This window comes from Naegleria fowleri (assembly GCF_008403515.1).
Source record: "Naegleria fowleri strain ATCC 30894 chromosome Unknown tig37, whole genome shotgun sequence".
In the NCBI taxonomy this organism is placed as follows: Eukaryota; Heterolobosea; class Eutetramitea; order Acrasida; family Naegleriidae; genus Naegleria; species Naegleria fowleri.
In genome coordinates, this window is record NW_025407969.1 from 1 (window position 1) to 22,051 (window position 22,051).

General features: G+C 38.6%; 11 protein-coding genes and 1 pseudogene across 12 annotated transcripts; 9 read left to right on the forward strand and 3 right to left on the reverse strand.

The window, feature by feature from the left end:
• Positions 1–2,607, reverse strand: FDP41_004291 (annotated as a pseudogene). Its single transcript has one exon — positions 719–2,607. A coding segment is annotated over exon 1 (1,889 nt).
• A 323-nt stretch (positions 2,608–2,930) lies between these two features.
• On the forward strand, positions 2,931–4,734 carry FDP41_004292 (uncharacterized protein; the record flags this gene model as incomplete). Its single annotated transcript, XM_044707690.1, has 2 exons — positions 2,931–3,396; positions 3,479–4,734. 2 exons carry the CDS (start codon positions 2,931–2,933, stop codon positions 4,732–4,734), a joined length of 1,722 nt encoding a protein of 573 aa, XP_044561106.1.
• A 585-nt stretch (positions 4,735–5,319) lies between these two features.
• On the forward strand, positions 5,320–7,235 carry FDP41_004293 (uncharacterized protein; the record flags this gene model as incomplete). The annotated part of the gene is made up of 2 exons (XM_044707691.1): positions 5,320–6,490; positions 6,697–7,235. 2 exons carry the CDS (start codon positions 5,320–5,322, stop codon positions 7,233–7,235), a joined length of 1,710 nt encoding a protein of 569 aa, XP_044561107.1.
• A 237-nt stretch (positions 7,236–7,472) lies between these two features.
• Positions 7,473–8,228, forward strand: FDP41_004294 (uncharacterized protein; the record flags this gene model as incomplete). Its single annotated transcript, XM_044707692.1, has 1 exon — positions 7,473–8,228. One exon carries the CDS (start codon positions 7,473–7,475, stop codon positions 8,226–8,228), a length of 756 nt encoding a protein of 251 aa, XP_044561108.1.
• Positions 8,229–8,687: 459 nt separating this feature from the next.
• FDP41_004295 (uncharacterized protein) lies at positions 8,688–9,923 on the forward strand (the record flags this gene model as incomplete). The annotated part of the gene is made up of 1 exon (XM_044707693.1): positions 8,688–9,923. One exon carries the CDS (start codon positions 8,688–8,690, stop codon positions 9,921–9,923), a length of 1,236 nt encoding a protein of 411 aa, XP_044561109.1.
• Positions 9,924–11,718: 1,795 nt separating this feature from the next.
• FDP41_004296 (uncharacterized protein) lies at positions 11,719–12,420 on the forward strand (the record flags this gene model as incomplete). Its single annotated transcript, XM_044707694.1, has 1 exon — positions 11,719–12,420. One exon carries the CDS (start codon positions 11,719–11,721, stop codon positions 12,418–12,420), a length of 702 nt encoding a protein of 233 aa, XP_044561110.1.
• A 336-nt stretch (positions 12,421–12,756) lies between these two features.
• Positions 12,757–13,935, forward strand: FDP41_004297 (uncharacterized protein; the record flags this gene model as incomplete). The annotated part of the gene is made up of 1 exon (XM_044707695.1): positions 12,757–13,935. The coding sequence occupies one exon, from the start codon at positions 12,757–12,759 to the stop codon at positions 13,933–13,935; it is 1,179 nt and encodes a 392-aa protein (XP_044561111.1).
• A 197-nt stretch (positions 13,936–14,132) lies between these two features.
• On the reverse strand, positions 14,133–16,552 carry FDP41_004298 (uncharacterized protein; the record flags this gene model as incomplete). The annotated part of the gene is made up of 2 exons (XM_044707696.1): positions 14,133–15,757; positions 16,069–16,552. The coding sequence occupies 2 exons, from the start codon at positions 16,550–16,552 to the stop codon at positions 14,133–14,135; spliced, it is 2,109 nt and encodes a 702-aa protein (XP_044561112.1).
• A 1,238-nt stretch (positions 16,553–17,790) lies between these two features.
• FDP41_004299 (uncharacterized protein) lies at positions 17,791–18,960 on the forward strand (the record flags this gene model as incomplete). Its single annotated transcript, XM_044707697.1, has 1 exon — positions 17,791–18,960. One exon carries the CDS (start codon positions 17,791–17,793, stop codon positions 18,958–18,960), a length of 1,170 nt encoding a protein of 389 aa, XP_044561113.1.
• Positions 18,961–19,341: 381 nt separating this feature from the next.
• On the reverse strand, positions 19,342–19,875 carry FDP41_004300 (uncharacterized protein; the record flags this gene model as incomplete). The annotated part of the gene is made up of 1 exon (XM_044707700.1): positions 19,342–19,875. The coding sequence occupies one exon, from the start codon at positions 19,873–19,875 to the stop codon at positions 19,342–19,344; it is 534 nt and encodes a 177-aa protein (XP_044561114.1).
• A 726-nt stretch (positions 19,876–20,601) lies between these two features.
• Positions 20,602–20,875, forward strand: FDP41_004301 (uncharacterized protein; the record flags this gene model as incomplete). The annotated part of the gene is made up of 2 exons (XM_044707701.1): positions 20,602–20,799; positions 20,855–20,875. The coding sequence occupies 2 exons, from the start codon at positions 20,602–20,604 to the stop codon at positions 20,873–20,875; spliced, it is 219 nt and encodes a 72-aa protein (XP_044561115.1).
• A 16-nt stretch (positions 20,876–20,891) lies between these two features.
• FDP41_004302 (uncharacterized protein) lies at positions 20,892–22,035 on the forward strand (the record flags this gene model as incomplete). The annotated part of the gene is made up of 6 exons (XM_044707702.1): positions 20,892–20,918; positions 20,964–21,050; positions 21,163–21,168; positions 21,277–21,363; positions 21,553–21,639; positions 21,703–22,035. The coding sequence occupies 6 exons, from the start codon at positions 20,892–20,894 to the stop codon at positions 22,033–22,035; spliced, it is 627 nt and encodes a 208-aa protein (XP_044561116.1).
• Between the last annotated feature and the right edge of the window lie 16 nt (positions 22,036–22,051).

Below are 22,051 nucleotides of genomic sequence, written 5' to 3' on the forward strand. Positions count from 1 at the left end.
CTCCAAACCCAACCCAAACCCAAACCCAACCCAAACCCAAACCCAAACCCAAACCCAAACCCAAACCCAAACCCAAACCCAAACCCAAACCCAAACCCAAACCCAAAACCCAAACCCAAACCCAAACCCAAACCCAAACCCAAACCCAAAACCCAAAACCCAAACCCAAACCCAAACCCAAACCCAAACCCAAAACCCAAAACCCAAACCCAAACCCAAACCCAAACCCAAACCCAAACCCAAACCCAAAACCCAAAACCCAAACCCAAACCCAAACCCAAACCCAAACCCAAACCCAAACCCAAACCCAAACCCAAACCCAAACCCAAACCCAAACCCAAACCCAAACCCAAACCCAAACCCAAACCCAAACCCAAACCCAAACCCAAACCCAAACCCAAACCCAAACCCAAACCCAAACCCAAACCCAAACCCAAACCCAAACCCAAACCCAAACCCAAACCCAAACCCAAACCCAAACCCAAACCCAAACCCAAACCCAAACCCAAACCCAAACCCAAACCCAAACCCAAAACCCAAACCCAAAACCCAAACCCAAACCCAAACCCAAACCCAAACCCAAACCCAAACCCAAACCCAAACCCAAACCCAAACCCAAACCCAAACCCAAACCCAAACCCAAAACCCAAACCCAAACCCAAACCCAAACCCAAACCCAAACCCAAACCCAAACCCAAACCCAAACCCAAACCCAAACCCAAAACCCAAACCCAAACCCAAACCCAAACCCAAACCCAAACCCAAACCCAAACCCAAACCCAAACCCAAACCCAAACCCAAACCCAAACCCAAACCCAAACCCAAACCCAAACCCAAACCCAAACCCAAACCCAAACCCAAACCCAAACCCAAACCCAAACCCAAACCCAAACCCAAACCCAAACCCAAACCCAAACCCAAACCCAAACCCAAACCCAAACCCAAACCCAAACCCAAACCCAAACCCAAACCCAAACCCAAACCCAAACCCAAACCCAAACCCAAACCCAAACCCAAACCCAAACCCAAACCCAAACCCAAACCCAAACCCAAACCCAAACCCAAACCCAAACCCAAACCCAAACCCAAACCCAAACCCAAACCCAAACCCAAACCCAAACCCAAACCCAAACCCAAACCCAAACCCAAACCCAAACCCAAACCCAAACCCAAACCCAAACCCAAACCCAAACCCAAACCCAAACCCAAACCCAAACCCAAACCCAAACCCAAACCCAAACCCAAACCCAAACCCAAACCCAAACCCAAACCCAAACCCAAACCCAAACCCAAACCCAAACCCAAACCCAAACCCAAACCCAAACCCAAACCCAAACCCAAACCCAAACCCAAACCCAAACCCAAACCCAAACCCAAACCCAAACCCAAACCCAAACCCAAACCCAAACCCAAACCCAAACCCAAACCCAAACCCAAACCCAAACCCAAACCCAAACCCAAACCCAAACCCAAACCCAAACCCAAACCCAAACCCAAACCCAAACCCAAACCCAAACCCAAACCCAAACCCAAACCCAAACCCAAACCCAAACCCAAACCCAAACCCAAACCCAAACCCAAACCCAAACCCAAACCCAAACCCAAACCCAAACCCAAACCCAAACCCAAACCCAAACCCAAACCCAAACCCAAACCCAAACCCAAACCCAAACCCAAACCCAAACCCAAACCCAAACCCAAACCCAAACCCAAACCCAAACCCAAACCCAAACCCAAACCCAAACCCAAACCCAAACCCAAACCCAAACCCAAACCCAAACCCAAACCCAAACCCAAACCCAAACCCAAACCCAAACCCAAACCCAAACCCAAACCCAAACCCAAACCCAAACCCAAACCCAAACCCAAACCCAAACCCAAACCCAAACCCAAACCCAAACCCAAACCCAAACCCAAACCCAAACCCAAACCCAAACCCAAACCCAAACCCAAACCCAAACCCAAACCCAAACCCAAACCCAAACCCAAACCCAAACCCAAACCCAAACCCAAACCCAAACCCAAACCCAAACCCAAACCCAAACCCAAACCCAAACCCAAACCCAAACCCAAACCCAAACCCAAACCCAAACCCAAACCCAAACCCAAACCCAAACCCAAACCCAAACCCAAACCCAAACCCAAACCCAAACCCAAACCCAAACCCAAACCCAAACCCAAACCCAAACCCAAACCCAAACCCAAACCCAAACCCAAACCCAAACCCAAACCCAAACCCAAACCCAAACCCAAACCCAAACCCAAACCCAAACCCAAACCCAAACCCAAACCCAAACCCAAACCCAAACCCAAACCCAAACCCAAACCCAAACCCAAACCCAAACCCAAACCCAAACCCAAACCCAAACCCAAACCCAAACCCAAACCCAAACCCAAACCCAAACCCAAACCCAAACCCAAACCCAAACCCAAACCCAAACCCAAACCCAAACCCAAACCCAAACCCAAACCCAAACCCAAACCCAAACCCAAACCCAAACCCAAACCCAAACCCAAACCCAAACCCAAACCCAAACTTAAATTCCGCTTAACATTTTTCTTGATATATTCAGAACACAAAATATCGTTGAGAAAAAGTTTGATCATTGCTAAAATCAAAATGATCTAAACGTTGCTTGAATGTGAAAGATTCATAGGGTGGCAGTTTTTGAGTTGAATGTTGTTGTTGAATTGAAATTGTTGAAATCTTTTCACATGAAATTGCAAAATAATTTTCGTGGCCATGATGAAAGGGAGCTGAATGAAAAGTATGCGAACGGAAGATGGACAGCATCAATAGTAGAGAGCTCAACAAACACAGAAGGAGTTGTCTGGATTTGCCTTTTCTTAAAGAGGATTGCAATGAAGACATTTTTTTGGCAACTGACGTTTCAAAGAAAAAAATGTTTCCATACATCATCATTTCAAAAATGAAAGGACAAGTCCACCATCACGTCCTACTGATGCTACTTTGTATGATGACAATCAGTTTATCACTAACTTTTTCTTTCTTTTTCGCTTCTCAACAAAAACGAACTTTTAACAAATTATTGATTGGAAATCATCGATGCAATCAATATGCAAGTTATGGATTTGCTCCTATTTTGGTTCCGAATGCAGAACCTTTTCCATACATTCCGGACTCGTATATGGCCACTTGTAAAATTGAAAATTTATGTTTGACTTCGAAAGGTGAATTCGTGTTGTTTGAACCTAGTGAGAGAATTGGACCTAATGTCGATATGTTAAATTCGAAACCTTGGGTCTATGTTCAGGGATCCACTGTTCATTCGGAGAGAGGCTATTTGTACATGAAACTAATCGATGGAGATTTAATGTTGCAATATGAGGGTAAAGATGTTAAAAGTGCCTATGTGGTACGGTCCTCTATGACAAGTGACAGCTCATCATCACAACCCCGAAAAACAATCACTCTCTCATCGCCTTGAACAAGTATCCAAAATTCCGATTGAAATAGCCAAAGATTTTAAATTGTACAAGAAACCAGTCTATGCTTTGAAACGATACCACGCCGCAAATCGAACACACTTATTATCAGAAACACTTCCAATGATTATGGGATTAATGACAAATTTTAGAGCTGACAGCAGTCAACAAACTCGCTTGGAAAATAATCACATTCTCTTTCTCGACAATTTATATGACACGACAAAGAGAAACTCCAATTGGCTTGGAACATTTCATCAACCAGTGGAAATTGCAAATAGAGAATCTATTGCGAGTGCCAGCTTAATAAGCATCAATCCAATTCTAGAATTGTGCTTTAAAGATGGAGTTTGGAAAGTTGACAAAGCACCATGTGAAAATTTCAAAAATTTTCAACAAAAACCTCCCATTCCAGCATTCGATGTGGCACCTTCACAGACAAACTTTGCAACAACATTTCCTAACACTCCTAATAGTAATGAAGAATCTGCCTCTACATCGAATTCAATGTCAAACTCATCTATTGTTTTACAAGCATGTTTTTCAAATATTCACATGGGTCATTCCATCAGTAATTTATTACTTTATCCATATGGCAAAGAAGGTCTGTTCATGGAACTTCGAGAACTCGTTTACAAGAACTTGAAGATTTTCCCTTACCAAAGTCAAAAATTCAAAAATTCAAAGGAATTGGAAGCATTGGAATTCGAATATACCTTGAAGAAACAAATTGTTATTGGCATTGTCAAGTCCAATCACAAACAAAACAACTCACCAACGACCTCCATTTCTAATGTCGACGAATTAGTTGCATTTCTTCAACAATATTTATCACAAGAAGTATTTATTGGAAAACAATTACTTTCGAACGCAGGTTACAAAAAATCTCTACAAATTCGAGTGTTAAATTCAGACGATTCCACAACGGACATTCCTTCTCTCGTGAAAACCATCACCGATGTGGACGTTTTAATTTCAGATCCATTGAGTAGCATTGCCTATTTTTCCATGTTCATGAGAAGAGAAACTACCATGTTACTTGCACCATCTTGCAATTCAGAAAATTCGGTCATGACTTCAAATGCCTTTTATCGACTTTTTGCCTTACCCAATGTTCAAGTGATGGACATGATGGAATTATTTGGAGAGAAATCTTTCACAGTCGTCGTTGATTCACAAACAACAACAACAAATGTAAATCATTGTCAAATTGGAATACCAAAAGAGAAAATATTTGCTGCTGTTGTGAAGGCTCTAAGAAAACGTTATCGAAAATTAATGGAATAGGTGTGACTTTAAAATCTCATAATTACGACTCATACGAATTGTGTAATATTTGCGTCTGTTGAACGCATTCCAATGAAGTTTAAGGAAAGAATTGGATGATTGTGGACTGGCAACTTGCAACAAAAAACTATTCATCATTCAAAATTTAACATTCTTTCAGAAGGTTGTTGAACGAATGACAATTAGAAAACTCTCCAATTGGACTTAAAGTGCTTTTAAATACATAAAACAAAAACCGTACATCAAACCCAAAGGTCATCTTGATTCATTAGGTGGGTCAAGAAGGATAATCTACCGGTAGAGAGCGAATCATTCGCAAGACCGACACCAAAAAAGTGCATGGCAGTGACATTCTGAGCCCTGACTTTCCAACATCAAAGGCTCATTGGCCAACAAAAAACAGCTCAAACACTCACAAGAATGCCACCTAATGAATCATCTTTTTGGTCTTTTTCCCTGTTTCAATTGTTTTCGACAACCACCAACAACGCGAATCATCTTTTTCCAATTTCAATTCTCTTCGAAGAACAGCCACAAAATTCCAACAACTCTTCGCCACTCTTGAATGGCACTCGTTGTCATCCCATGCTCTTCAATCCTTCTTTCAGTGTCGAATCCAATCCCACCTACGAATACTCCATTTGCCCCGACAGCTTTCTCGTTCCTCTCTTCACAAGTCTCATACTCTTCATTTCTGTGATCTTGACTGCTGCATGTGCATTGGCTATTCTGTTCAAGAGAAAGAGTGGACATGTGGTGGCCCGAACTCCTTTCATGATGATGTCCACTCTCTTGTCGAGTTTGGCATTCGTGTTCATTTCCTCCATTCGATATCTTGTGGGGAGAAAGGTCTTTCCGTGTGCCTTGTTTTCATTGACTTGGTTTTTAACGCAACCATTGGTGACTTTGCCCACCATGCTGCGTTCGTTGAGATTGTTTGTCATGTACAAGTTGAATTTGCTCAAGACTCTTCGGAGGAGAAATTCGACTTCTCTTTCTACCTTTCATCCCTTCTCGGAAAAATTGAAACACCCTCAAAAGACCAATGCAATCAACAAGTCTTCCGCTATTATTAATACGACCATGAATAACCACAACAACAACAACAATGGGGCACAAGTCCATCTTCATTCTGAGGTTCACACAGCCACTCCTCGTTCTGTCAAATTTCAAATAACAACCACTGAAAGGGTAGAACAGGAACCACAACAACAGGAATCAACAACAACAGATCATCATGCAAATCTTCCGCATCCTCTCAGTGGTCTCAATAACAATGAATTCTCTTGGAATGATTCCATTTCGGATTCCTTTGATTCTGTCTCTGAAATTGCTTCCAATTATGAACCTTACTCTTTAGATGACAAGGAGTTACGTCATTTAAGAATTTTGCAATTCGTTTCAAGTCACAAATTTACACTTCTTCTCTATTCGATATGCATTTCATGTTCTTTGGGTTTGTGGATTTTATTGGGAGCCATCGAGGAGGGAATTCACACAACCAATCCATATCAAAGTGTCATTGTCGATGACGGAGGATTGTTTTTATTTTCACATGGATGTATTACGAATGCGAAAGGGGTTGGAATAATTGTGTCTCAAGCTGGAGTGTATATTTTATTGGAAATTGTAACGTTGGGGTTGTGTATGTTTGCAGATAAGGACACTTGGAGAATCAAGATAGAGACCTTTGTGGCCGTGGTTTTTCAAGTGCTTTTTGTGATTGCTTATGGATGCTCCCTAATTAATGGATATGGTAAGTCAATTTTTTTTGATTTTGGGAATTGTGTGTTTCTAATATACATTGCATGACGGTGCACACTGTGATAATGCGACACCACAATAATGATGCAATTGAATTATTTATATTCTTTTACTTGTGAATTAATTTTTATTATTTTGTAAAATTCATGTCCATGCACCATGGCGGATGAAACATTTATGCAAAATGACATTTGACAGCAACTTTGTTGGAGTTCATTTTTCCATCGGGAAACATCATGACAACACTCACGCTCGTTGATGTGTTCATCTGTGTTGTTTTACCTCTTTGCTATGCCTTCATTTCAGATTATAAGAAAACTCAACTTGCAGAAATTACCGATATTGAGAAAGTGTTACGAAATAAGAAATTATGTGGCCAATTATTAGAATTTGCAAGAATGTCCTATTGTCCAGAAAATATTCTATGCTATAAAGATATTGTAATTTTTGAGAGAATGAAAAGTGCATCAGGGCGTAGAAAAATGGCCTCTTTCATTCTCATTAATTATCTCTATGAGAATTCTCCACTTGAATTGAATATTCCTAAAAAAGAAGCTCGAGTCGAGGAATTGAAATTAATTTTGGAAAAGAAGGAAGTTCTCGAAAAGACTCAATTGAAATTTATCAAAATGCATTGCTTGACCAACATGAAAGACATTTTTGAGAGATTTAAAGAACATTATCCAGAAGTGATTCAATTTTTGGCTCAACAGAAGCAATTCATGACGCAACAGTAGTGACAACACAAAATTGTAAATTAAAGGGTTGATGTATTCAATCTCTCACAAGTACCTTTTCAGAGTTCCTTGCAATGAATTTTTTTGAAGTTCAGTGGATCTCCAGAAGTTTTTTGCTACCTTGTTACCATTTTTCTTGTTGACCTTATTTGATGCTCCTTATTTTGGATAAACTCTTTTTGTGTCTCCAAGTGGATGCTGCTATTGTGCGCCTTTTTCCTGCATGATGCAAATAAAATGTCTTGGGAGAAACACATCAGTTTTGCAGAAACCACCACCAAGTCACCACAACAAACCAAAAACTCGAACTTGTTCCAACAAGCAAGCAAATCACCCGAGCTGAAACGGCATCACAGCACTGCGAGTCGCAAAAAACGAGTCTCCATTTCCAATGTATCAACCGCAAATTCGGGAAACCCATCATCAACAGATTCAAAAGACTCTCCACTCGATGCAACCCCAACAGCTTCACCTGGATTGCCCTCCACTTCAAGTGTGAGGGTAGCGCAATCGACCAATCAAATACCGGCCAGTTCTACACTTACCGTGGATAATTTGTCCTCATTCAAAAGCATTACAACATCAAGTAAAGTGAGCAGTGGTGACAAAGGAACTCAAACTCTCGTTGAAGGTGAAAGGTTTGAAAAAGATTTCTCATTCCCAGCAACCTCTGTGCCACTCGACGTCGTCATTGTGTCAAAACCTATTATTGATGTCGAAGCGAACAATGCAAAATCGTCGTATCATTTAGCTCTACTCATTACGGCCATGCTCTCGTTTTTTTGTTTAGGATTCTTTTCTTTCATTCCATTTGTTGTAATTTATGCAAAATATCATTCTTCTCAAAGTGAGAAGGTGCAGCAATATGTGAGTCGAAGCAAGTGGATAATTCTTCTAATTTTGTTGGGTGATCTGGTTCTGTTCTTAATAGCAGCTTTGGTTGTGGTCATTGTGTTATTTGCAACAGGGGTTTTCAAAGCATTAAGCAAATAATACAACAGAACCTAGTTGACGCGAAAATACATTATTTTCAAATAGATTATCTTCTTCCCCTCATTTCTGACATGGCATTTCCTTCGAGGTAATACATTCAAACAACTCATCAATATAAAATTGAATGGTTAAATGTTTCAATTACATGTCTCAATTATACAAGAAAATATCCCCGTGACCAACTTTCTTTAAATTCTCACCATCACCTAAATAAGAAATTCTCTATATCCAACAAACATATTCACAAGGAGGAAACATTCGGGTCTCAAAGAATTTAGTCCTTTTTCCAATTGAACATTTACATCTTTTGATTTTCAACAAGAGTCGCAGTGTTCAAAATTACGTATTAAACAAATTGGCTCAAGTTGAGGTGACTTTCTGTACGTTGAACGAAATCACGATCGTCAAGAAACAACTCGACAAATACCTGCATTTACCATCATCATCATACACACCAAGATGTTCCACTCACTCTCACAAAACCAAGTTGTTCCTTCCTACAACAATACCAACGTTCAACCACGAACCTATGAGCAATATCCTCACCCTCAACTCGATGAACCTTTGGCTTATCAACTTCCGATCAATAAAGTTCCAGGCAAACCTCAAGAGCATCCTTCCGTGAATTATATCCCTCAAACAGCACAAACAGGCACCACTTCTTCATCGAGCGACCGAGGAGGAGCAAGAACCAACGGAGGCACTTCAACCACACGAACAAACAACAACAACAACGTTAACTCCACCACCATGAATCGATCCTCCTATGACGTTCCAACCAATTTAAAACCTTCTTCAGTGTTCCGTAATCTCTCCAACACCGACCATTCCACAGACGCCTTCTCCCCAACCGAAGAATCCATTCAACTCAAATATTTACCTTCTTCATCATCCACGGGTCCTTCTCAACTCTCCTCGCAAGCCCAACAACAACTTCCAGGTCCTCCTTCGCAAGGACAACAACAAATTTTTCTCTCACATCCCGCTCATGAAAATTTACAGCCCTCTTATGCCCAACTCGTACAATCACCACCACAAAATGTCTCGATTGCCTACAATGAGGAACCATCCTCGAATCGTTGTTTGATCAGCACGACTCCAATTGGAGACTCTGCTTCGTACACGAAACATGTATCGCCCATGTCGGCCTCAGAAACGAGTGCCAATCCAACAACGACCTCTTCGGCGAAGGCAATGACTTCAGCAGCGAACCAGACCGGATCAGGCTTGTATTACACCTCGGGCCAGGAAAATAAGACTTCTATTCATGATATTCATCCGGCAACGAATTTGAATTCCTCTTCCATGCAAAGTAAAACAGTCTTTATTGAGAATATGACCAGTGAAGAGGGACAACCTTATGGCATGAGAAATACCATTCACTCTGTCCACGAGTTGGATCCGGAAGGATATAAGGCAGAGAAGGAATTCACTTGGGCAGTTCTCATGGGAATTCTCTTGTGTGTTTGTGGATGTTGGTGCTGTAGTTGTTTTCCCTTCATTGCAATTGCACAGAAATTTAGAAACTCAACAAGTGAAAGGGCTCGAAGATTTTCTCACTTTTCAAAGGTGATCATGTTGACCGTTTTCACTACCCTGGTATGCATTGGAGTGATTGGAATCGTAGTTGCTATTGTGGTGCCAACTGTCATGAAGGTGACACCTTATAGAAGACCTCAATCCAGATTTGTGTAAAATGGATAATGGATTAAAGTGTCTCAAAGGTACAATAATAATGTTAAATTAAATGATTATCAATCTATTGCAAAGATTATTGCACCAGCAGTTTTAAAAGGAAGATTTTTATTGTTCAACACTGCACACCTTTTCAAAAGTTGGTCCTGCATGATTGAATTTTAAACCAATGAAATGGAAATTCCACAGCAAGAGACTAGTTATGACAGGACCATTCATGTATTTAATAGAGTTGTCATATCAGTTCATTAGCAACTCATTATTGTCAGCTTGTGGAATCCACGAACAAAAACCATTCAAGACTTGATCCTTGATTTTTTGATCGGCTCTTGATCCGTGGGATCAGGCTCATGATTCTGACAGCCCTCATTTAACGAGAAGAGATTGTATACCAAGATTTGCAGGGTCTTTTGTGACATCGACAGATTGGACAACCCCAACCATCTCTCTTGAATCCAAATCTACAATGTTTATGACAGAAGATATTTCTACATGGCCTACGAAGACATCTACAACCTCGTTGGCAACCACAATGATCTCTCAAATAGCCATATCTACACCATTTGTGACAAAAGAACCGTTTACACTTGGGATAGAAAAAATGTTGAGGAATGACAGTTTGTGCCTTAATTTCTTCTTTATGACAACCGACAGCAATGACAGCCAAAGTTAGAACAAGTAAGAGACAAGCACTTGCAGCACGTGCAATAAAGTAAAGTTTGTTGTTGGTCTTGTAGTTCATAGTTTTTTGTTTGATTTCGATTGTTATGATCAAAGTGGTTTTATCGTTTTTTAGAAATATTCAAAATGGTAAAATTCTAATTGGGAAACTGGTTTGATTTGTCAAAAAATGGTGTTGTTACACAGAAATAAAGATCACATGAACACAAAAGTTCGTGTAACAGTTCCAAGTTTTAGTTGATCTCAAAGATGAACGTTAGGTAACATGACGTGTTTTGAATTAAGTAAAGGGCTTAAATGTTTCAATGAGCGGAACAAATCCACCATCCAAGAACACAGCCAATTTCCAGGATGGATGATTGCTCGAATAGATAGCAATTACAGCAACTTCAGCAACAACAGCCACAATTCGAAAAAATTGATACCAATAATTTGCGAAATGTGTGGAGTTCAACACATTCAAACATTCAATAGAAGCCAGCCTTTAAATTTACAAAAAATTTACTTTTTGCCTTCAATTTCGTGGAGTTCCAAATTTCAATCATCTCCACTCCATCCATCTCTCATAGCCATCGAATCGATATATTCAAGTAGTTTAAAAGAATTTCTGTACAATCTAGGGATCTTTATAGCCAAACACGTATTCACCAAAAATTATATGCATCCAAATGAATGTCTTCAACAGTGTGATTATTGTGTGTCAAAGTCAATGAGTTCATTCTCGCATCGACTTGGATGCAAGATAATTTTGAGGAAGAATTTGCTGAGGAACAAAAACCACTATTTCTGGTCATATGCCAAGAAATATAAAGCTAGCTAGGTTACGAAATATGACAAGTCAAACTTTATGACATACAGATTGATTTTATTAATACATAGAGTAGTGCTACAGAGATTTTTACACAAGAAAGCATGTGGGAGAATGTCACTAATCAAACATTAAAACCTCATTTCAAAAACAACCTTCCAAAAAAATGCAAAACAATGATTTTCATCATCAACAAGAAGAGGAGCCCACGGTGAGAATTCTTCTCCATGATCTCTTCGGAAAACAACCCCACTCCATCCACAAAATAATGAATGGAATCATCTCTGTTCCAAGTTTTTCGCCAAGATGAGCACTCAGAAAAAACTGAAGAAAATTCCCTTCTCATTGAATTTTGATCATGAAGCCTCGATATCCATATCGGGAGTGTTTGATGTGAGAGTATCGCATGCTTGTCATTGTATTCTAGCCCTTGTCATGAACCAAATTTATTGTTTTGATTTGGAGACGCATCAGAAAATTTGTTCGTTTTCAGCTCCGATTGAAATGAATTCTTATTTTGATATTGAAAATTATGATGGAAAATATCATGATGCATTGGTGTATATCTGTAAACTTGGATTGTTTAAACATGATTTAGCGAAAATTATGAAAAATCAAAATTCAAATGAAAAGATTTGGTGGCGACAAGAATTGACACAATCGTATTGCATGGCATGTTCGACCAATTTTGATGACTTTTCACAAAATGTCATTTATTTAGCAAGTGCAAAGCCTGAACCTCATATTGATGTATTAAAAGCATCGACTGGAGAATTAATGTACAAAATAGAAGATCCTCTCATTTCAGTTGCTAATCAATTGAGTGGAGTTGCTGTCAATGATACAAATACTGAACTCGTGATTGCTCTTCAAGAAAAATGTGTGATCAAAATGAAACGTCATTCACAAGAGAGTCACCAATGGACCTCTCAATTTTCCTTTCAAAGAAATGATCTGGAAAAAGTAGATGGCTTGGCTTTTGATAATACTTCACGTCATATTATTTGATGTGACACTTTTTCAGATAGAATTGTTGTGTTCACACAAAATGGTGAATTTGTGAAATATTTTAGTGCTTCTGGAAAGGATCTCAACGAGTTTGCTACACCTATAGGATTAACACTTGATGAGAGAGCAGGTTTATTATATGTTGCAGATAGTTACAATAACAGAATTCAGATCTTTAAGTAGTAATTGTAAAATGATCAAAAGATTAATCATGAATTTTTCCTGACAGAGAAAGAGAACATTACGACCATTGAATAGTAATTTCATCATTCATGAATGATCGGGAAATTATTGACAGTTCAGAATTCCATTTATAATTTCCATTTTACAAAAAAAATGCAACCAAACCATCAGCGATTGATCATGCGTCCCTCTCATCATCACAATGATGATCATAATGACGGAAATGATGCTGCCTCTCTCACACGATTATATCTCGTTGATTTTTTCTCACATTCCTCTCTGTCATCATTGGAAATTCCTTGTTCGAAAAAGACAATGGAAGAATTATTTTCAAAATTCCGAAACAAGATGAGAGGTGTCAAAACACCGATAGTTCCCTTCTCCGTCATGAATTTTCAACTTGTTGAGACTTGGAAGAAATTTCCCATCTCGATCACGACCAATGCCAAAGACACTTTGAAAATTCATTCTGAAATTATGACCGATTCTGTTGATGATGAAAATTCACAAGAATATGAACTGCTTGCTCCAGTGAGCATTAAAATTTCCTATCATCATCAATGTTTGATTGTGAGTGTATACAATAATCAGAATACAATTTTGGTGGATTTGGAAAATTCGTGTCGAAAAGTGAAAAAAATTCTTCCCATTCAGACCAATGCGATCGAATTGGAGATGAATTATAATGGCCTTAACCAAGATGCCTTGTTGTGTTTTAGGAGGGGATGTGTCACGAAATTTGACATGCATCAACTCTTGACAGAACGATTTAAAAAGATAAAACCATTGTGGATTTCTGAGAAATGTTCATCTTCAGCATCGATGGCAATCGTTGGAAGAGAGGTTTTAGTGACAGGCGACAGAGCAAAAGTTTATGTATTGAGCTTGACGAATGGCCAGTTATTGCAAACCATTTCCCTACCAGATACAATTTCACGAGTGACAGGAATTGATTTTCTTCCACGGAATGAAGTGGTGATGGGAGAAGGCCATCCCTTTGATCGACTCATTCTTTGCAGAAAAGAACCAAACGAAGGTCATGAGGCCCAATGGAGGTTTATCAAAATGTTAGTCGATGAACATGAAGGACCAAGAGAGGACAATGATTTGGCTTATCCCTATCAACTTGTGATAGACAAAGCAAACAAGAATATTATTGTGAGCTCGTGCTATAGTCATCAACTTCGGATTTTTAATTCCAACGGACAGAAAATAAGATCGTATGGATCTAGTGACCAATTTAGCTTTCCAGAAGGAATGTGTTTGAATGAGCATACAGGAGAGTTATATGTGTGTGACACTGATCATGGTTGCATTCATGTTTTCAAATAAATTGGTTGGACACATTCTCCTTCCGTAAAGGTGCCCTTAAGAATACCCTCAATAATCGTGACACTGAAATTCAAGTATTAATATTCAGAATTGTGTCATACATTATCTTTTATTTGTTTCTGTTGCATTATTGTTGACCCACTCACAGTCTCTGCATAACCCTGACTTTGTGTGAGCAAAAATAAGCGCACTTTACTTTACATAATGATACACTTTTTCTTTTCCTCTTCAGAAGCAGTAGTATTGGCACCACCTTCATTTGGTGTGTTCGACGATTTGACTGCCAACGACGGTTTTGTACTCGTTCGTTTGTTCTTTGTACTCGTCTTATCTTTCGAATTGGGAGAGGTGAGTTTCAAGCTTAAAATGTCGCCATCACCATGAACATTGGATGCATCATCATCTGACATTTGTTCTTTCGTATTATTGTGATCAAAACTGTCATTAGTGTCATCAATACTCATTGAATCAATATTGGAGCCACCCTGCTGCAATGTCGCATAATCACTCAAATTCATACTCTTGTGGGGAACGCTTCCAACATTGGAAGAAGCAGCTCCAGCAGCAGCACTGTGAGAACTCACATTCGAGGAGGTTCTTTCAACAACCGACGAGTCAGTCGTCGATGGCTTTCTGGCAGAGGGTGGTGATGCATTGGCTTCTGTATCTACCGCCTTAGCCAAATACGGTAACAAGGTAAAACTTTTCCACCGATCGACGAGACTCTTTCTCGAAGAGCCAGCACTTGTACCCATCTTGACACTGCCGGAGGAGTCTCGTTTCGACGAAGCGGAAGAGTCACGGCCAATCGAGTGGTGTGAATCAATCGAATTTCTATCTGAAAAGCTGTCCAAATACCGTGTTGTGTTGAACCATTCACAGCTCTTGATTTGCTCGATAGACCACCTTTCATCTTCATCGACAGTCATCATTCCCTTGATGAGTGCCTTTAAATCGGGTTCAACCCAATCAGGAATTTCATACTTTCCAACTGCAATTTGTTCATACAGATTCATAATATTTCCGTCGTCGTGGAAGGGCTGTTTTCCAACAACGAGAACGTACAATGTGACACCACAAGCCCAAATATCGAGCTTTTTTCCTGAAAATTGTTTGAGACCGTTTGCAATTTGTGGAGATTGAAAATGTGGCGTACCAAAACTCTGTGTACATTCATCGCTCGGAGAAAAATGATCCAATTCTATGGCTGTTCCAAAATCACTTATTTTCAAAACTCGATCAGGAGTGATCATTAAATTTGCTGGTTTGATGTCTCTATGTATTATTCCCAAACTGTGCATATATTCTAATCCTTCAATTAATTGTCTAAAATAATGCCAAACTTCATTGACTGGTAAACGATTATTTGGTTGAGAGTTCATGAGCTGTTGCAAGCTTCCTGCACCAGCAAACTCGAGGACCATGTATGTTCTGGCTTTTTTAGAACTATGGGCAGAAGATCCAATGGAAGGAGTTGGAGGTTGTTGACATGGTGTGCTATTTGATTTGTTCTCTACAGATGAAGTGGCTGGAGGAACGGCGGTTTGATTCCCGAAAATGTTTGAAATACTCATTCTACTTGCTGTTGATGAGGAAATTGAGGTGGACATGTGTCCCATGGCTGCTCCTCCATCCACATGAATGACTTCGATTAATTTGACAATATTCTTGTGTGATTTGAGTTTCCTCATAATGTTGATTTCATTCTTCAGGAGAGTTTCACCATTCTTGATACGCCTGAGTTTGTCTCTCTTGATGATTTTAATGGCCACTCTTTTGAGGGTATTTGAATCGATTGCCTCTCGGACTTTACCAAAGGCACCTGTTGTTGATGTGCGAATAAGGTGATCAAGGTGGAAAGGGTGTGTGTATGATCATACATGATAATTTCATGAGATATTATAATTGCCGTGTATGTGCCATATATATTGTTCAAACAAAACCCACAATTAATAGGGAGGATAATGAATTCGATTATTATTTCGTGTATTTGTGGTTTGTTGGAATATATATTTCCATAGAATGATTTGTTGGTATATATATATATATAAATTTTCGTCGAGTGAATAAATGATTTGAAAGAATCAATGAGAATTTCATTAAATTAACAATGTTAATAATCATGAAACGTACCTTCACCGAGAACTTCTCCCAAAATATATTGTTTGACCTGTTTGCCTGCTTTTTGACGTTGTCCGTATGTGATTTCATTCAAATCATCACTTGCAATGCTTGTGCTACTCAATGTTCTTCCCATATGAGCAGTTGTGTTGAGAGTGGAAGGAGCAGTGTTACCCGACGAAGAATTCACGTACGAAGAGGAGGTGGTCATTACAGGATACTGTGGTTGTTGTCGGGGTGAACTCATAATATATTGAGTTGAAGGAAGAGAGTGATGAGAGTGAGGATTCATCATTACAGTTGACGACAAGGGAGATGGAGAGGAGAGGGAGGAAGCGTTTGAAGACGATGTCGACGGATTGGGAGAGGAAGCAAAGTGGGAGAGTTTTCTTGGACTGTTGTTGTTATAGTTGTTGTTGGAATGATTTTGCTCTTCGGTGTATGGTTGTTGTTGTTGTTGATGATGATGGTGATGATGATGGTGAGAAGAGATCATTCAAAAAGCCAGAGGAAGGTGATTCACGCGTGAGTGGGTGGTTCTTTGTAATATTCAAATACAACAAGTTGTTGTGATTGATCTAGTTGTTGTTGTTATTATAACAAACAAAGTTGAAACTGATGATTGAGTATCCGAACAAGTAGCAGCAGTAGTAGTAGTCGCAGTCGATCTGAAGATCTTTTCAATGAATAATAGTCATCAAATCACAATGGATCATCCAGCTGCGGGTTACCAGTATAACAATACTTGTTGTTTCTTCAAGCAATATATTCTTTCTTTTGCCAATTATTTCCTTCAACTAAAAGAAGAACAACAACAAGCAGTTGCTTCGAGAAGGAAGATCTATTAATAAACTCGAGCGAGCGTATTCTTCTTCAAATTGAATTCCACTCAATCCGATCAATGGTCGGGTTGCCAATAATTGAAAAGGCTTTCTACTTTTCCAATAAATATAAATGTATTGAAGCACACAACAACTCGAGAGAGATTGGATGATGATGCCTCAGAAAGACGGTAATGAAATATTTTTTTAAAGGAACTTCTTGAAAGGATTTGCCAACAATAAATCTCGAACAACACGAGAAAAGAGAAATTTTGAAAAAACTAAATTCTTGAATGACAACTTCCTGAAATAAATAGAAATGACTTGAAGAGAGTACGGATGATGCTTTCGACATGAGGAAAGTCATTGACTTTGGGATTCATTCAAAGGCTTGGGAGGATGCAGAATCTGCAAGTCCTTTCAGTTGTCAAGTCGTCAGATTCGAAATTCATTCATTAGGATTCACCCGCCACTAGTTCACTTCATTTTCAACATCTCTTGTGTACCTCATTCAAAACCGTATGGCATCTCCTCTCTTACCCTAGGAGAAAATTATAATTTCAATTCTTCAACAACTCAACGTTGCGTCAACATGTTGATGATCAGCAAGGAAAATCTTAATCTTAGGAAAAAAGGACATTCAAGGAGTGGAAAGGACGACTTTTTAGGGTAATTTTACTCCTGGAGCTTTGTGTGGTGAAGTTTCAACAATTAGATGTCGTTTTCGTCGAGAAGATTCTTCCTTCAACAAAACAAACGAAAAAAAGAATTTTTCTCCTCTCGTAGTGTTCGGCCTTTTCCGATTCTTCTTTTTCCGAGAAGAGAGAATACATCCTACAAACAGTAACAAGAGTACAACAATAACCATTGGATATTACTCGTCGACGAGTGGTCAGCATCATCATCATTCGAAATGGTTCGGAAAAGAAAGGAACAAAAAGGAGACAACTCCTCGCTCAGCCGTCACGACGACGAAGGTCAACCATCCTCTTCTTCGGAGCGAAAAACAACAACAACACCAACAACAACCAACGAATCATCATCATCTTCTCTGGTAAGACTCGAAAAGGAAGCCGTTGTTTCGAGTAGCATTTCTTTCGATTCGGATTTGTCTTCTTCGACTACCACTTCATCCTCCGAACTGGCAAGCACTACTTCCTCTCCGACCACAACAACAACCACCACTTCAACAACAACAACAACAACAACCACCACTGCAACGAAAACAACAACTTCCATCACCAAATATCATGCAGGAAAAGAAGATCATTCACTGAGTGCTTGGCTCTGTCGTTTGTACTTTATCAGTGGACTCTTTCTTTCATGGGTGTGTTGTTGTGTGATTGCATTGCCTCTCTATCTGTTGCATGTCATGTTTGGATTTGATAAAAATCGAACATTGATTGGAAAATTATTTCGTAAATCGAATCAGTGGGTAGTCGAATCGAATCCATTTTGGAAAGTTCGAACATTTTATGAGAATCGATCGACTCTCGATAAGCTTCCCAAACAGCAAAAGAAGGTAATTTTTGTGTGTAATCATCAGAGTAATATGGATCCTTTTGTGTTATTGTCAGCTTTACCTATTGAGGCTAAATGGGTCGCCAAGCACGTGTTATTTAACGTTCCATTTGGTGGTTGGTTGATGAGAATGGCAGGTGACGTTCCAATTGTCTTCAAGTCAAAACTTGCTCACAATACTGTCACTGATAAGGACAGTGTCGCACAGGCCTTAAGTCGTCTCAAAAATTACCTCAATAACGATACTGCTGTTTTCTTTTTCCCAGAAGGAAGACGTTCCGACGATCCAAATACTTTTTTAGAATATCGAAAGGGAGCATTTATCATGAGTTTGGAATGTGGAGCTGATATTATTCCTCTCGCTGTTCATGGAACTCACACCATGTGGGAAACACGTCACAAAATGCCAAAACCAGGACGAGCTTCTATTGTGATAGGAGATCCCATCAGTGTGAAAGGAATGACACTGGAAAAAGATGTGGATCACTTGTTAGAGAAAGTTCGAAATAAGATTACGGCATTGCATGTGACTGCAAAACATCATTATATTAATATGAAATGAGAGGTGTCAAAGGTACCGACGGAAAAACATCCACACAATAGAAATGCAAGTGTGGAGGGAAATCGACTGGTCTCGAGTTTTATAAATTCATACGTTTGATGAAACAATTCATAAGGTTGAGTTTTTCCATGCATATTCGTGAGAATGTTCCATTCACTTTTAATCATTAAGGCAATGTATTCAATTTGATTTCAATGATACTTGTTAGTGATTGATGATAATGTTCTAGTGGAATGAACTTGAAATAAGGTCAAGTTCTTGTCTGCACTCGAGTAGGACAGTCACAACAACAAGTTGAATCTTAGTAATGTACAGTGTGTATTATTATTATTATTTATACTGAGTTTGTATTAATGGACATGAATTTTTCATCATGATCCATTACTTGACTTTGACAAGAGAGCTCACTTTCTTTTTCTGATCGACCTTTAGTGTGGTTTTCAAAGTTGGAGGCCATCGATCCATCGTATTACACTTCCATTCGACATGAACTTCAATATCTGTGTGATGAAGATCATCATGTCCACATGAAGAAACAAAATCCACTTCAATACAATCCTTATTAGAATGTTCCTTTGAATTATAATCCTCCAACGACGCAAGAACTTTCTGACTCTTCGAATCCAAAACCTTAACAGCAGAAATTCCACTCAAGACCTTCTTACTCGAATGTGGATGAACCACCACTCGATAGGAATTCTTTGTTTGTTGTTGTTGTTTGGAAGTGCCACCACAAGGCTCAACCGAAATTTCAATGTTCTCTCCCGAAAACTTTCCTCCTCCGATATTGGGTTGAGAATAGGTATAGATGGGTTCTCCAGTTTGTGGATCAATGCTCAATCCGGTCATGATCTGTTGTTGTATTAGAATGGGTTCAGGAGAGTGAATGTTGTTGCAGCATTGTTGTTGAGACATTTTTTAGGAAATGAACTTTCCATAATTGCAATCGTGAAGAACAGGATGTTTCTAGAAATTAAATAAGAAACATGTATCGAACAATCCCTAATTCAAGGGTGTTCCTCCTCTCCCTCGGGACAACTTGGATGCATATGTAGCATGAGCCAGTTGTTAGGATTGCATAAAGAAATGAACTTCTCAAATGTTTTTGATCACTGAGAAAACAGAGGGATGAGCAAAAGTTAAATCTTTAAAAGTTTAATTTAATAATATTTTGCTTTTAAGGGGAAATCCATTCAATGAGGGTTCGTAAGAAGTGTTTTCATCATGTTATTAAAGCGTTTGCTAATTACACGGATGGATGACCAACTTGATTAATTCCATGCAGGTTGAAATTGTATTGTGAGGCATTTGTGACATCCGTAAAGAAGGGTAAATGCAAACGAGGGAAAGGTTGTAATGAGCACAAATTAAAAAATAGACAACAGTGCCGAAGGAAGAAAATTCCAATTACTACTTGATTTCCCTGAAAAATTAGAAACAGACAAGTTTAGTCATGGCTACTAATATCATTAGCGAAGGTTGAAACATTCTTTGAACTTTTGACGAACTGAGGTTGAAATGAAACCAAATTCCTCAAGTTATGACCAAAACGAACCTTTAATCGAAACAATCACTTCCAAACGCCTCATGCCAGTAAAGAAAAAAAACATCCTTCACAACCACAACAACTACTATATCATCATGTCTAGTAGAGACTACGATCGTGCTTATAAAGCAGTTCAAGAGGATGATTCTAACACATTAAGTCAAATCGACTTGAGTCCATTTATTAACATTAGATCAGTGAACACATTCCTAGGTGAGGCATGTCAAAGAGGACATTTGGAAATTGTGAAATTTTTGTTGAATGTCAAGAATATTGATTACGATAAGGGTGATGTAAGTTTGATCGTTGAATGAATGAAAATTTCAAATATTTATCATAATGAAATAGGGTGTATGTATGGATTGTTGAAATTGATTATTATTAAATGTTTATAATTATTTTGAAACAGTTGGTAAGTATTGAAAATATTTAATAACTATTCATTCACATGCTTCAGACTCCTTTAGAAACAGCATGTTATAATGGACATTTAGAAATTGTGAAAGTGTTGTTGGAGTTTCCTCGTATTGATGTCAATAGAAGCGTAAGTATTAAATATTATTTGAAATTAATGTTGTAATAATGAAACTATAGTTTGTAAGTATTAAATGTTAATGAAAATTCAAATATTTTTGATTGTCATAATAACGAAACAGGTTGATGTAAGTGTTGATAATTGAATGTTATTCCAACATTGCAACAATAAAATAGTATGTAAGTATTAATGACGACATTTATTGGTTGAATCAACAATTCACATTTATTATTAGTGTCCTTTATATTATGCATGTGAACAAGGTCACTTGGAAATTGTGAAATTGTTGTTACAAGCCAAGGATGTTGATGTCAATAAGGGTGTATGTGTTAATTGTTGAATATCTTCAATTCAAATTTTTATATTATAATTTCAATCATGAAAAAGAGAGTAAGTATTGAGTGTGAACGATTGAATGAATCCCAACTATTGCAACAATAAAACAGTTTGTAAGTACATATATTGATGATATACAATGATGATGCCGACAGAATATATTCACGTTGTTCAGACCCCTCTATATGCAGCATGTAAAAACGGACATGTTGAAATTGTGAAATTATTATTGAATGTGGAGGGCATTAATGTATATAAATGTGTAAGTATGCATTCATTGATCATTATTGAAACAAGGATTCAATTTATTCACATTCTTCTTCAGTATCCTCTCCAAATAGCATTAGAAAATAGACAAATGGAAGTTTTGAAAGTTCTTCTTGTTCACAATGTTGAAATTGATTTCGACACTTGTCAACTTGCATCACAAAAAAGAATTAATTTGAATCAACTCAAACAACAAGCTCTTGAAAGCATTGCCAATCAAAAACAAACTTCCTCCTTAAACTCGAACAACACTAGCGGAGAGTTGCAATCAACACAATCAACACCATTGTCATCGATCACTTTGACAGAAACTGAATGGAAGCAACAGAAAAAAGAATTGGAAGAACAAGTGAAAACTCTCGAAATGAAACTTGCAAATCAAGAACAATAATACAAGAAGAAAGAAA